The sequence below is a fragment of the Periplaneta americana genome, chromosome 16, assembly GCF_040183065.1.
Source record: "Periplaneta americana isolate PAMFEO1 chromosome 16, P.americana_PAMFEO1_priV1, whole genome shotgun sequence".
NCBI classification, from domain to species: Eukaryota; Metazoa; Arthropoda; class Insecta; order Blattodea; family Blattidae; genus Periplaneta; species Periplaneta americana.
The window spans coordinates 151,907,959-151,922,100 of record NC_091132.1 but is presented as its reverse complement, the minus strand read 5'-3'; the positions used below and the strand labels follow the sequence as shown (position 1 = coordinate 151,922,100).

Sequence of the window (14,142 nt, the reverse complement as noted above, 5' to 3'; positions counted from 1 at the left end):
CAGTTGAAATTTGGATTATGAAAAAATGGAATGCTAAGCTAACGTAGTATTATACTGCATACTAAATCAATACATTCTCGTTGTTCGTTATTTCTCCGAGATGAAAATGAATGTGTACATAAACATTATTTTAAGAATTACAAAAAACTAATACACAGAATAGCCTATCAAGTGTTCTGTGCATAAGGAACTATTTCAATCTTACCTGTCCTCGATTCACTCAGAAATTACTGTAATAACATTATAACCAGGGAAAGGATTTATATGTAAATACATATTTACTTATAAAGCTAATATAATTTATATTTTGCATTATCTTTATGTTTCACAATGTGTAGGGTTGAAAAATCCTACTTTTATTTTCCATATTTTTCCATATTTTAGAGTTTAGTACATATTTTCGTTAATTTCCATATATTTTCCATATTTCATATAAAACAGTCCATATTATATTAGGTTTAACAATAAAACAAAACAAAATTCCATTAACTTTTAAAAATACATTTCAACAATAGAGATTTAAACACATGTTCAGTATTCCCTTTAACATCAGAGTTATTTGAAAATTAGCAGTCCTATCAACAATGGGAAAGTAAGTTACAAAACTGTATTAATTTAATTTAAAATTTTTAACAGACTTCAGTTGTGCAGCTCAACAGTTAAATGCCAGTCAGAGTACACATAGGTTCAGTTTTGTAAATCATACTATAAAGACGGTAAATATGCCAAAAGTACGTCATTCAGTCAATTTAAAATCAAAACTAACAAGTTACATTTCAGAATTTAAAGAAGATGGTTTATCAACTGACAATGAAATATTATTTTGTAATTTGTGTCAGTGTGCAGTATCATCTACACAAAAGTTCCTGGTGCAACAACACATTACAACTAGTAAACATCAGGCCAACAAACAACTAAATTCCAAGCAGAGACAATTGTTTTTAACACAACCAACAACATCGAATGTAAGATCTGAGTTTAACATCGACCTGTGCCGTTCTCTCATCTCTGCTGATATTCCTCTCTACAAACTAAAGAATAAGGTCTTCAGGGAATTCCTTGAAAAATATACTCAACATACAATCCCGGATGAGTCAACACTTAGGAAGACGTATGCTCCATCCATCTACGATGAGACAATACAGAAGATAAGAGATGAAATTAAAGATAGTTCAATTTGGGTTTCCATTGATGAGACTCCCGACAAAGAAGGTAGACTTGTTGGTAATGTAGTTATCGGTTTGTTAAGTGAACAATATTCTGAACGAATTCTTTTACATTGTGATGTTCTAGAAAAGTGCAATAACAAAACTATAGTTAAACTGTTCAACGAAGCTATGGGTATCCTGTGGCCAAAGGGTATTATGTACGATAATGTGTTATTCTTTATTAGCGATGCTGCCCCTTATATGGTCAAAGCTGGACAAGCATTATCTGTTGTATATCCTAAATTGACTCATTTTACTTGTGTGGCGCATGCATTTCATCGTGTGGCAGAAGTGGTCAGAGACAATTTCCCTAAAGTAGATTTGTTGATTTCATCAGTGAAAAAAGTATTTCTCAAAGCTCCCAGTAGAGTTAACGTGTTGAAAGAAATGTACCCTGAAATTCCATTGCCACCAAAGCCAATTTTAACTAGATGGGGTACATGGCTAGAAGCAGTTGAATATTATGCCGAACATATAGACTCTATTAACAATGTTCTCCTTGCATTGGACTCTGAAGATGCAGTCTCAATTGATACTGCGAAAACAGTTACCTGTGACATAAGTGTGAAGAATGACTTAGCTCACATTCAGCATACATTTTCATGCATCATAAAAACGCTCAAAAGTCTCCAAAATAGGCACCTTTCACTATCTGAAAGTTTTGAAATTATAAATAGTACTGTGGAACAACTGAATCGTGGTAGAGGTAAAGTTGCAGATGCAGTAAGAGCTAAGGTGGACACTGTACTTTCAAAAAACCCTGGATATGAAGAACTACAAAAGGTTGTTGCTGTGATGAGTGGTGAATCAACAGTGAAGATTAACTTGGACTTATCCCCAGCAGACATTGTGAAATTGAATTATGTACCAGTTACTTCTTGTGACGTCGAACGCTCTTTTAGTCAGTATAAATCTATCCTCAGAGACAATAGAAGAAGATTCACTTTTCAGCACTTGAAAGAAATGTTTGTAACCTATTGTTATGGTAACAGACAATAAAAATTGTGTTTTGTTGAAACTACATTGGAAGATAAGGTACGTCCATTATATTTTTTGTTTAGTTTGATTAAAATGTACCAATATTTAACGTACATAGTCATTTTTTTATAATTTTAAGTCCATATTTAATTCCATATTTTGGTAAAAATCCATATTTAATTCCATATTTTGGTAAAAATAACTACATATATATTTACATATTTCATATATTTTTAGTCCATATAAATCCGTTCCCTGATTATAACATTATGCCCATCAAAGAAATTACACTTTCCAATGGTGAAATAATAACTATACAATTCAGTTATTTCAGTTAATTAGCTTCCGAGATTACTTCATACCACTGCCTGCTAGATCACTTTCTATTGCAGCCGTAGGATGTGATCCAGCAGGCAGTGATTGATACAAACACATCACAGAAACATTCTATGTAGGCGAGTCTCAAACGCTACCGTCTGAGCCAACTCGCTCGGTTATCATTGTTTATGCAAATAAAATGAGGTACCCCACATATATATTATTTTAAGAAACCTAATTGGCTGTAATAAAATAAAAATAAAATAATGACTTCGTCTATAAGGGGAATTGTTATTTTAATTTTAAAACTCATTTATGTTACTGTATTTCAGTCCTATAAAAATTTTGCATACAATAAAACTTATCGGAAATAATTTTTAAAGAAACTTTTGTTATGTAACATTTTTCATGAAAATCAATAATAAGGGAGATATTTCTATTTATTTAATTCAAGCCCCCTTATAACTCCCTTTTCAAATAAAGTATTTTGAATGTCATATATCCTGAAATCTAAGTTACCCTGAACTCGATTTATATTCAAATTTTGATATAAATCGGTTCAGCCATTATCGCTTGAAAAGGTAACAAGCAGACAGACAGACAGACAAACAAAAATTTCAAAAATGATTTTCGGTTTCAGGATGGTTAATTAATAGATGTTAACACCAATTATTTTTGGAAAAGCGAAAATTACCAGAAAAATGTCGGTTACAGATTTATTATTAGTATTGATTATTGTCTGGATCGATAAATTGTACAAGGAAAACTGCTGACTACATAGAGATGGTGATAGTGACTTTGATAATAATGATCATGTAGTAGGTTATATTTCAAATAAGAGCGCCTATGTCACACATTACTATGCAATAAAACTAATTGTACTTAACTACGTACTATTTTAATTGAAGGGTTCATAACCATAGTGGGCCAAGCGCCATTTACTAAAACCATAGAATACAAGGGTAAATGAAGTTAATTCCATAAGTCAATGGAAACATATAGCAATTAACATAAATTACACACATTAAAACTAAATGATATGTCAATCTTCATTAAACTATGGTATTCACTTAATTTTAACCCTTGATTTCTCCGTTTTTAATAAATGGCGTTTGGCCCACTATGGTTCTGAACCCTTCAATTACTGACTATATCTCAAGGAAATGTAACCATGGAAACAGTTCAAAACTTACTACTTTGCCTTGCAGCCGGTACTCGGACTCTATCAAATCCTCCTTGGCAATTTCCAGGTTTCTTTCTATAAACTGTAACAAAAGAGCACAAGATTTCATAAAAGCAAAGTGACAACTATCATATTGATGATGGTGATTATGCATTGGTAAAAGCACCAACACCAGATCCACAACTACGCATTGAATGACTGGGGCTCAGGAAAGTCTATGATAAGTGTAACCATGGTAACAGTTCATCACTTACTGCAATCTCCTGACGCCACAACTTTTCCTTCTCCTCGTGTTCCTGTGTCAGCTGTTTGATTTTTTCGTCCTGTAACTGTAACAAAGGTAGGTTCAGACTGGCTCCCAGTCAGCTAGGTTGCAGTATGACAGCAACAAAACGTTTTCCGATAATGTACTAGGACAGAATAACACAATAAACAACTGCAGGTAAGCCGGCTATAAAAATGCGTGTATAAAATGACCTGTACGAAAAATGCATTTAGAGTGGACATAAACTTTCGCCAGTACGGACCACTACAGGGTGAAACATCGATATCTCCCCACTCCACATACCTACGGGATTAAAATGCTTATATCATTGATAATTACCTCATAATTAAAACACGCCACGCTGTAAAAGAATAGAGATTAGAGTTCTGCATTTCATTGACAACGACCGACCGAGAGTCATGGTAATATGCGCTATTGGTTGCTCTCTCCGTTCTATACGCAGTAGGCTTGCTGTCGCGTGTCCTGACTCCGCAGAAAGCAAAATACCCAATAATGCATCACGCACGACTGTCCGTCTCGGTCATATGAAGGGTATCATAGATTGAAAACTGTCTTCGATCGATGTGTTTACAGTATGCGCTATGGAAGTTATTAAATTTCCTGATGCCCTATCACTTGTTTAATGAACTTACGAGGTGTGCAGGCTACCAGATTCAATAAAATATTTAAATAATATTAAATTAATAAATCAATAAAATAAAGTTTCAACAGACTCTGTTGTGTATAAGAATATAAAAAGTATAAGCAGCATTAAAAAGATATTAAAAAATATGCTAGTCTTTATCCTCTACTTAAACGGTACAGTTAACTTATAATATTTTGTAACAATGCTGTATTCGTAATGTCACAGAACAAAAGTGAATACATTAAAGAAACCAAGGAGGACATTCTAGATAAGACTGAACAAAAATTATTAATTTTAAAATAAATGGGGATTTTTTCACTGTTTCTTTTAATTCTGAAATAACTTCAATACGCATTTTGTTTGCTCCATCCTTGACATTTCGTGATATAGTCGTATAATGTGAAATAATACAATCTGCATATACCTTACCATGAGTAGCTCCAACGTCAATCATTGTCTGTGATTAAGCGTCTCTTAATATACGTTACCGGTATTGTAAAAATGTTAAGCAAAGTGAACATGTAGATTTGGTTTATTTTTATTAAATATTGTGACGGAAATAGATAGTCTGCTTTTGAATAAATTTGACACACTTCACAAAACCTCAGTTCTTTATGCAATCACATATTTACTATACCTGGTAAGGTTTATCTTGTCTCAGTAGCAATAAAACCAAGTCCCTTCAAATGAGGGTGGAGATTATAGGAGGGTTGTAAATTTTCAGGATAACTTTCAAAACCTTGTTATTGTACAGGCTGCTGGAACTCAGTTTCTTGAAAGACAAGCTCAGTGACGGAACTACACAGTATGAAGAGAGATATTTTGTTATTTTATTTTGCGCTACAGAATGTATCAACTAGTCCCTTCCTACACTGGATGGATGGACGGTACCGCTCTACTCCCCCATCGCCATAACAATATAGACGAAGTAAGACATATCTCCTTTCTCTCTCTTTTCACAGTGAGACAAGATACATCACACAGCCTTAAGCTACATTAAACATTTTCTTTACTGATATAATGAGTTAGACAAGATGGATGATGAATAGCATTATTGATAATATAAAGCAATATTTCATTTAGAGAATTGTATTATTTAAGAGTTATGTTTCCTTATTTAAATGTTCAAATACTTCCTAATTTTCGTGCTATCCGAAATAAAAACAAAATGGTAACCTTCTTAGAGAGGCTGTTTTAGTATCAGACATTAAAAGGTGATGTAATTGTAGTGCCACAACCTCGACAACTCGCTACTGGCCGAGTAAACATTTCAAGGCGTCGGTTATAAATTCTCGACTACATTGGCTCGAGCGAATCATTTCCCGGCTACCTTCTTCACAACTGAAGACTGATCGGCGATCTCGGTCGGTCGTTTTGAAGAGAATGCAGAGGTCTAGTAGAGACGCGATGTGGTCACTGCGAAAGTTACATACATGGGTTGTAAATAAAGCACTGGCAACACTGCCAGGAATAGGTCATTCGCATTCGCATGCGACACAGACAACTGGTGATCGTAGTTGGAAATTTTGTTGATGTAATGAATGATAAAAACCGCTTGCTATGACAGATGTTGTTATTGTATTTGGTTAAATGTACTGCACTATGTTAACTGCTCCAAAACCTGATTACTAAACTTGAGCAGCGATCATAGATAAAAATCGAGGTAGTAGCCCGTGGTAGGAATGCACGCTAATATCGGACTGTTGCAAGGTGGGTCTCTGCAATTTCGTATTAGAATGAGACGGCACATGTGGCTCGCATATGTCGCCAGTCCATTGTGACGAACAATTGGAGTTGCTGTGAGGTCTCCTTGCTGTTGACCATCGCTAGACTGTACAAGAATTATCCATCAAGGTTGGACTTAGTCATCAAACGGGCTACCTCGATTTTTATTCACGATCGCTGCTGAAGTGTAGTAATCATGCTTTAGACCAGTTAAAAATAGGGCACTACATTTAATTACGCACAATAACAACTGTTGTCATAGCACCCGGTTTTATCATTCAATACATCGACAATATCTCCAACTACGATCAAATTATTGTCTCGTATCGCATGCGAATGCCATTCCCGGCAATGTTGTCACTACTTTATTTACAACGCATGTATTTAATAGGCAACAGTTCCATATACTACAAAACACTGCGTATTGAATAATAACTAGCAAAGCAAAATCTTTAGCACGCCTTACGGTTTGTGGGTCACCCAAAACCCTCATCTTTACCACTTTGAGCGCAAGTCTTTATTTACTCTTATAGTGATGGCACACTGCTATAAATAAAATTAAGGAACAATATATATCTCAGTTGTGACAACTTCATAAAATACCAGATGAAATGCGACCGTTAATGGAATACGGGACTACATGTTGGGATCCCTATAGAATATATCAGATAAATTCCTTGGAAAGAATCCAGTATAGGGCAGCTAAATTTATTATAAGTAAAAGAGAAGATGGAAACGATATGATAAAAGAACTTAAATGGGAAACTTTGGAAAACAGACGTAGGAAAACTAGAATAGCATCATTGTATAGAGCACATCTAGGTCAGAAAGCATGGGTAGACATAACGGCTCGGTTAGAAAAGCCAATGTACTATGGTAGGAACGACCATGATTTAAAAATAAAATGTAGGAAACAGAAAACGGATGTAGGTAAATTCTCATTTATAAATAGAACTATAAATGATTGGAATGGCCTACCTGTGGCAGTCTTTGAGGGCTGTCCTTCCTTAAAGAGATTCAAGAATAACTTAAAAAGTTATGTATAAAGTGCAAATTAAAATTAAGGTGACATTGAACATTTAATTTTTTTAAGGTGACATGTATTTATTTAGCCTGACGAGTTACTTCCTTGGTTTGAATTGTAAATTATTTAAAAATAGCGTATAAGAGGGCCTTAGACTATATGTTTAGCTTAAATGTAGTTCTGTTTATAAGTATGCATAAGGATGTAATTATTTGACTTATTTGAACTGTTGTATCAGTGAAGCGAGGTGAGTCAGTGAAGTTATGGTTTTACAGTGCAGTGAATAGTTCCGATCAGTGATAATTTATAGCATCAATGAAATGTGTTCTCTAGTGTCAGTTAAATGTGTTATAGAGTGTCAGTGAAATGTGTGCTAAAGTGTCAGTGAAATGCGTTATAATACCACTACAGTGAGTGAGATGAGAGTAAAGTGAAAGACTACTGAAACTTATGTAGGGCCTATACATATGTAGGTTCTATTGTAAAATTAGGTATTTTATGTTTTATTATTAATTGTAATTATTGTGTTAAATTGTATTGTGTATTCTTATTGTATTGTGTATATAATTGTATTGTGTATTGTAAATTTTATTGTGCATTGTTTATGATTTTATTGCGTAGGGCTTATTGTTTATCATTTTATTGTGTATTGTTTATATTGTGTATACCACTGCCACTGGGTGCTTGCCCACTTCCAGTATAAATAAATACATACAAAATACGATCGTTTGGTCCAGGGGGCATCAGCTTTAGGTGCAAGGATAATTCGATAGTGTTTGCATAAAGGGAGAAAAGTAACAAAAAAAAAATCAGTTTCGATATAAATGAAAATTAAACTTCAGGCCCTTACTGCAAATAACTTTTTACACAAATGAAACACATTAAATGCTAGTATTCTTTTGCTTTTTTCATGCCCACTTGTATAACATTAGGCCTAACTTTTGTATTCACCTGGGGAATGAAACTCCATTTGAAAAAATGACTTAACCCCATTTACTCAAACACCATCGAAGTACTTTAACATGTTTCTTAATTGCAATTGCATTGAAACAATTAAATACAATAATTTCGGTTCAGTGAGCATACATTTTGGTGCAAAGATAATTCTTTTCACATGTTCTAATATCTATTTGATCCTAAATATCCTAATAAGATCATGTGGCCCAGTGCGTATCCTTTTTTTTTTGTGCAAGAATAATTCGTTTAATACTTTTATACATTAAGCTTGAATACATTCTCCAATACATTACTCCACACCAATATAAATACAGCATGAATTGTGTACGAAAATAGTTTTTGTAGGGGAAAATTACCTACGCTTTATTTTTTAGGTAAATTAGATAAATCAATATTAAGACGACATACACAGTAACTATAATTTTAAAAATACAGGAAACAAATATTGTATATTATCAGTAAAAAAACATGTAAGTACAGACCCAGAAACAAAATTTAGGCCACCTGAATTTTCTACGTTTTAGTTATAACATATTGCGCATGTGCAATTAACAAGAACGCCTACATGTATGCTACTTGTGGACAGCCTTGCGAGCTTCTTGCCCACATACAGGAGGACTGCTACCAAGACTCGGCTCATTTCTTGCTTTTTACTCTGTACCTTACAGAATAATTTATTAATAGTTAACAATGTGTCGCGTGTATATTGTAAAGTTATTCCATCTGTCATTTATATTTGATCAGGAAATAACCCAACGCAAATCACACATCAGTCCCTTCTGTGGTATGGGAGGATATCGAAGATTCAATGACTACAGATATGGTCTTACTTTCTTTTTAACTTCCCATGTTACTCATTTTGTGAATGTAATATAGTCTGCGTACAAACAAATCTTTGAAAGAAACCTTAAATCTGCTCATAAAATCGTGTTTCATTGACTCTCTTCTGACTGTAACTATGGTAACTGCAGACAACTGACGACCTCTTACCTTTTCTAATTGTTTATACATTTTTCTGAGTTCTTCCTGTTTGTCTCGCAGTTCCTTCTCCTTCGTGTTCACAACTCCCATCGCCTCAGATTTCTTGTCCTCTGCTCCTTTGTCTTCCTCTTCTGTTTCCAGAGCGATTAAGGATATCCCATCCTGCGCCTCATTAAGGTTCTTTATCTCCTCAAGGAGTGGCAGGACTTCCTCCTCCAGGTTCTTGACTACACCCTTCAGCTCAGGGATTGAATCATATTTCGCCATCCTGCACAGCACAGACAAGAAATACGACTCCATAATTACAGAATAAAAATGAATTATCTTTAAATAAAATTTGTATTCACTTGTGACCTTGCAATGAAACTTAGGTCTAGTTGATATTCGCTTTAGGCTGCAAAGAATGTGCAAAGAATGAGTGGGATTATGACTCTGAAGGGTGCAGCTTCCTGGCAAGAGCCTCTCTTTGCTCAAATAATGCTTCAGCTGTGTACAACTTGTTCTTACACTGTGACAGATTTTACTGTACTCATCTGCATGCCTAGATAATAATAATAATAATAATAATAATAATAATAATAATAATAATAATAATAATAATAATAATAACGGTTTATTTAACCTGGCAGAGTTACGGCCACACTGCCTTCTCTAACACTCAAGCAGGAGGGTGATACTTTAGCCTATTAGCTTCATGGTGATATGGTTAGTTTACGTTCATTCCCATGCATACATAGGTGAATAGCCACAAACAGATCTAAATTCTTATTTCGTAGGCGTATATTTAATTATGTTTATTGACTACCTTACAAATACTGAACAATTTTTCTTACGTTTGAAGCAGAGATGGCCTACTATTTGCTCGCAAACATAACATTGTCTTACAACACGTTTTAATGGCAGCAATTCCAACTCATAGTGAAATAAATATGCTGGATGACTGGAAATAAACAATTTTCGTGTAAAAATAACTAATTGTAAAACTGGATCAAAATCAAAATACATTTCTGAAAATGTTAGAATATGGCAAAAAGTGCACATGTAAAATAGATTAGATTAGGGCTGAAATAAGCTAGAATTTGTAAAATAATCATCTTAAAAATATTATGATTATGATTAAGCCACTGATAATTCTACCTTCAATTAAATTAATCAGATTCAGAATCATCAAATTCAAGGTAGTAATCATATGAAGTTGTCCTGCTTGCAGATGAAGTACAAGCAGAAGTGGTAAGTTGGGGAAGTGGATGGCTTTCCTCCTCGAATGCTGTATATCTTGCCATTGTACCACTTGCACAGAAAGTTCATAGTCCACATAGCAATTTTTATAACGTCTCAGATATTCCCCAACAGTTAATATAAGACTGAACAATTTTATTCCTATCCTGTTCTTTCCTGCCGATCAATTTAAAACGATTATAAACAATTCAAGCGCATTCGAAACATATTATTGCGAATAAACTTTAAATAAAATTTTTATTTGAAAAATGGGGTGAACAACTTCTGATTAGCATAACACAAGAGATTTTATCACGACAAATTTAGCGCGATCCTTTGGGGTGTGAAGCCAGGATACATTGATAGAATGGTTTATATTAAATAACATTAAACAATATGTTTAATTATAACCTCTGACTGAGGTTCTGGCTGATATGTACTGTACATCCAATATCAGGCAGTACATCTCATTTGACGATAGTAAAATTGAAAGGTTCAGAATCATAGTGGGCCATGCGCCACTTACTAAAACGGTAGAAAACAAGTTATTACCATAAATAAATGGAAACATAGAGCAAGTAATATAAAGTGTACACATTAAAAATAAGTGATATGTCAATCTTCATTAAACTAAGGTATGCACTTAACTTTAACCCTTGCTGTCTCGGTTTTTAATAAATGGCGCTTGGCCCATTATGGTTCTAAACCCTTCAATAATTGTAATAAATTCTCAAAAATAACTATCACAATATTACTCTAACACAGTACCATATTACCAATCTTCACCGTATGTGTCACAGGAAGAACAATAATTGTTTGTATACATCTGAAGTCTGATTAGTGTAATATCTAGCTAGTCAACGATGTACCGGTATACAATGGAGGAGGAAAGGATATGTCCAACCTAGACTATTACCTACTGGCATAGTTGCCTCATGAGTGGTGCCTTATGGTGTCACATATGAGGTTGCAAGCTGTCTTCGGAATAACAATTATTTAATTGTTATAGGCGACAAATATGAGTTAGATCTCAAGAATGAGAACAACAATATTTAAAATATCCACGTTCCTTAGCTTCAACTAATTTGTATTTATCAACAAGATTCCGCAAAATATTTAAATTCTTATCTTGCTATGCAAACTGAAAAGAAACTCTTTACAGCCATTCATACTTGCATACAGTTACATGCAATGGTTAACAAAGTGAGGGTCGCGACATACGGGGGGTCGTGTAAAGAGCTTAGCAGGTCGCGAGATGATTTACAAAATAAATTTTAAAAACCCTTACTAACATACTTATTTTAGTCTATATTGCATTTAGAAACATAAATATAAAAACTTAGAACAAAAAAATGAAAACAATGTTCCAATAGATGAATATAGGTTAAATAGGTTCTTGCTTATCAAGTAATGTGTAGTCTACATTATTAACTATGTCACATTCATTGATTGGATTAACGTTTTCGGCAATTATTTGCCATCATCAGATCAACATAAGTGTCTTATTATACATACTGAATACTGGATATGAAAATTAAGTAGAATAAAGTATTGTTCGGACAAGCAAACATGGTTCATACTAGACAAAATAGATGTTACATTATAATTAGTCGTGCACTGACTCAACTGTTTACATAATGTTCATATTAGACATAGAAAAAATTATAACTTGCACTAATTATATTATTAAATTTTCACGTAGAAGTATTGTGTCTAGTACGTAAATTGAACTAGCAGGTTATGAATATGCTTAATGTTATATAATTACTATGTTTGAAGAATCTGCTTTTGAAAGGTACATCAAGATATCACCCTATGGTATTTCTTATTTTCATAAATGTCGAAGTTTGAGCACAGAATGAAACGTGAAACCAAATTGACAGTATGCTATTGATACTTATTGTGGACAATGTTATATTCCATGTGACATGAGTTGAAAACAAGTAGAGTCTGAGCATGTTTAATATAAATAAATACAGTGTTTTAAAAGCCTTGTTGTTGTAATTACAATTACATATTCAAGTAGTTGCCCATGGTAGCTTGACGTGAAAGTTAAAAATATTAAAATGTTAAATAGATATTAAAAAATACAGTTGAAGTAGGTACAAATTTGGCTGTCACGTCTCGAAGATCAGTCAGCTGGTTTCGGTGCCGTGTTGGTTGTTAACATGATGTGATCAGGTCGGTTGTTCAAAATGAAAATGTTCCAATAGTTATAAAGTAAAAAAATAATTACTGTCATAAATGTATCCGCCCTTGAGAAAATATCCTCTCAAATCTGAACTATATATTCACAAACTATTACCAATTTCAGTTTCTCACTTTTGTTTTGATGGCAATCATAGACTAGAAACTAGTTTATATAAGTACGAACTTGCAATGCTATAAAAAATTAAGAACTTCTTTTGTAAACTCGAGGTATTCTTGCATTCTTTAGATCCAAATTAGTCCACGCTCTGCAAAAAATAAAAAGTAAAAATTAAAGTGTGGATTGAAAATTAGATGGGTAAGTATATAGTTTTTTTTTTTTTTTTTTTTTTTTTTTTTTTTTTTTTTTTTTTTTTTTTTTTTTAAGAATTACAACCAGTTGAACACAACTGTGTAAAAATGGATTGAGTATCCATCTCTGAGTGTCATTTATTGTTTTGAGTTTCTGTAGGAAAATACTCAATAACGTATTGTTGAAAATTGTATAAAATAAATTAATTGCATGTCCACAAAAACAACTCAGTATTTGTTATATCATTCAGAAGCACGTAAATAAACTCTTCACGAGTTTTTTAATATACTGGAATTAATCAAGCTTCTTTTGTCAAGTGATGTCGTACAGAAATCAAGCTTCCTTATTAACCTGTCTATTTTGTCTCAAGCTGTTATTATGTCAACATCTGGGTCTTGGAAGCTACTATTCAAATTGTTTAAGTGTTCAAAAATATAACAAGGAAGGTCGATTTGAGAAGCCAAATATAATTGGAAAAAAAGGTTTGCATATGCCTATTCCGATTTCTTATCTTGCAGTTACCACTACATTTAGATGTTGTGTGGTATCCTTTGGTTTTGAGTATAAGCATCGTTGTTTTCGATTTTATAGGGGTTTGTACATTCGAATTGGTTTGAAATCCTGTACGATAATGGATGGTCGCAAACCTTTGTGTTCCCCAAAAGTGGTCCGCCCTCCAAACTGTTTGTGAACCACTTCGTTACAAGATCATCGCAAAAGAATTGGGTTTATGTTCAAATATAACGATAAATCGAAAACACTGAAAGAGCGGCCAGAGAGAGAGAGAGAGAGAGAGAGAGAGAGAGAAGGAGAGAGCGAATGACTGTTGCGTCTTTAGTGGTATGATCTGTGACTGCGTAACACACCGAGAACACCGTGTTGTGTTCTGTCAAACAATACAACGATATTGAATTTTAAAAGCATTCGTGACATGAAATTTTCTATTAAATGGTTTCGGATGAGCTTTGTTTTTTCGTATGACAAAGAGACAAATACTTAACAAAAAAAAAATAGATTCTTCCCAGACAGTTACATAAAATATGCTACATTTCAGGCTATAAACATTTATTCAATATTTCTGATCAAGTATCACTCCAAATATGCTAGATTTAAACTTGAAATGGATAAGCTGGTTTACT

General features: G+C 33.5%; 2 protein-coding genes across 3 annotated transcripts in view; both read right to left on the bottom strand.

Annotated features, from left to right (window-relative positions):
- The window catches only part of LOC138691349 (ankyrin repeat and protein kinase domain-containing protein 1-like), a 45,226-nt gene that overhangs the window by 22,247 nt on the left and 8,837 nt on the right, over window positions 1–14,142 (bottom strand). For both annotated transcript variants that reach the window (XM_069813243.1, XM_069813242.1), the window contains exons 2-4: window positions 9,295–9,553; window positions 3,942–4,016; window positions 3,698–3,769 (exon numbers count right to left, since the gene is read on the bottom strand). In XM_069813243.1, the coding sequence (XP_069669344.1) occupies window positions 3,698–3,769; window positions 3,942–4,016; window positions 9,295–9,552 (405 nt within the window). In that variant the 5' untranslated portion in view covers window position 9,553. The remainder of the gene's footprint in view (window positions 1–3,697; window positions 3,770–3,941; window positions 4,017–9,294; window positions 9,554–14,142) is intronic.
- The window catches only part of LOC138691346 (zinc finger protein 665-like), a 474,208-nt gene continuing 472,513 nt past the window's right edge, over window positions 12,448–14,142 (bottom strand). The window contains exon 5 of the mRNA XM_069813235.1: window positions 12,448–12,959. Within this exon, the coding sequence (XP_069669336.1) occupies window positions 12,896–12,959 (64 nt within the window). The 3' untranslated portion in view covers window positions 12,448–12,895. The remainder of the gene's footprint in view (window positions 12,960–14,142) is intronic.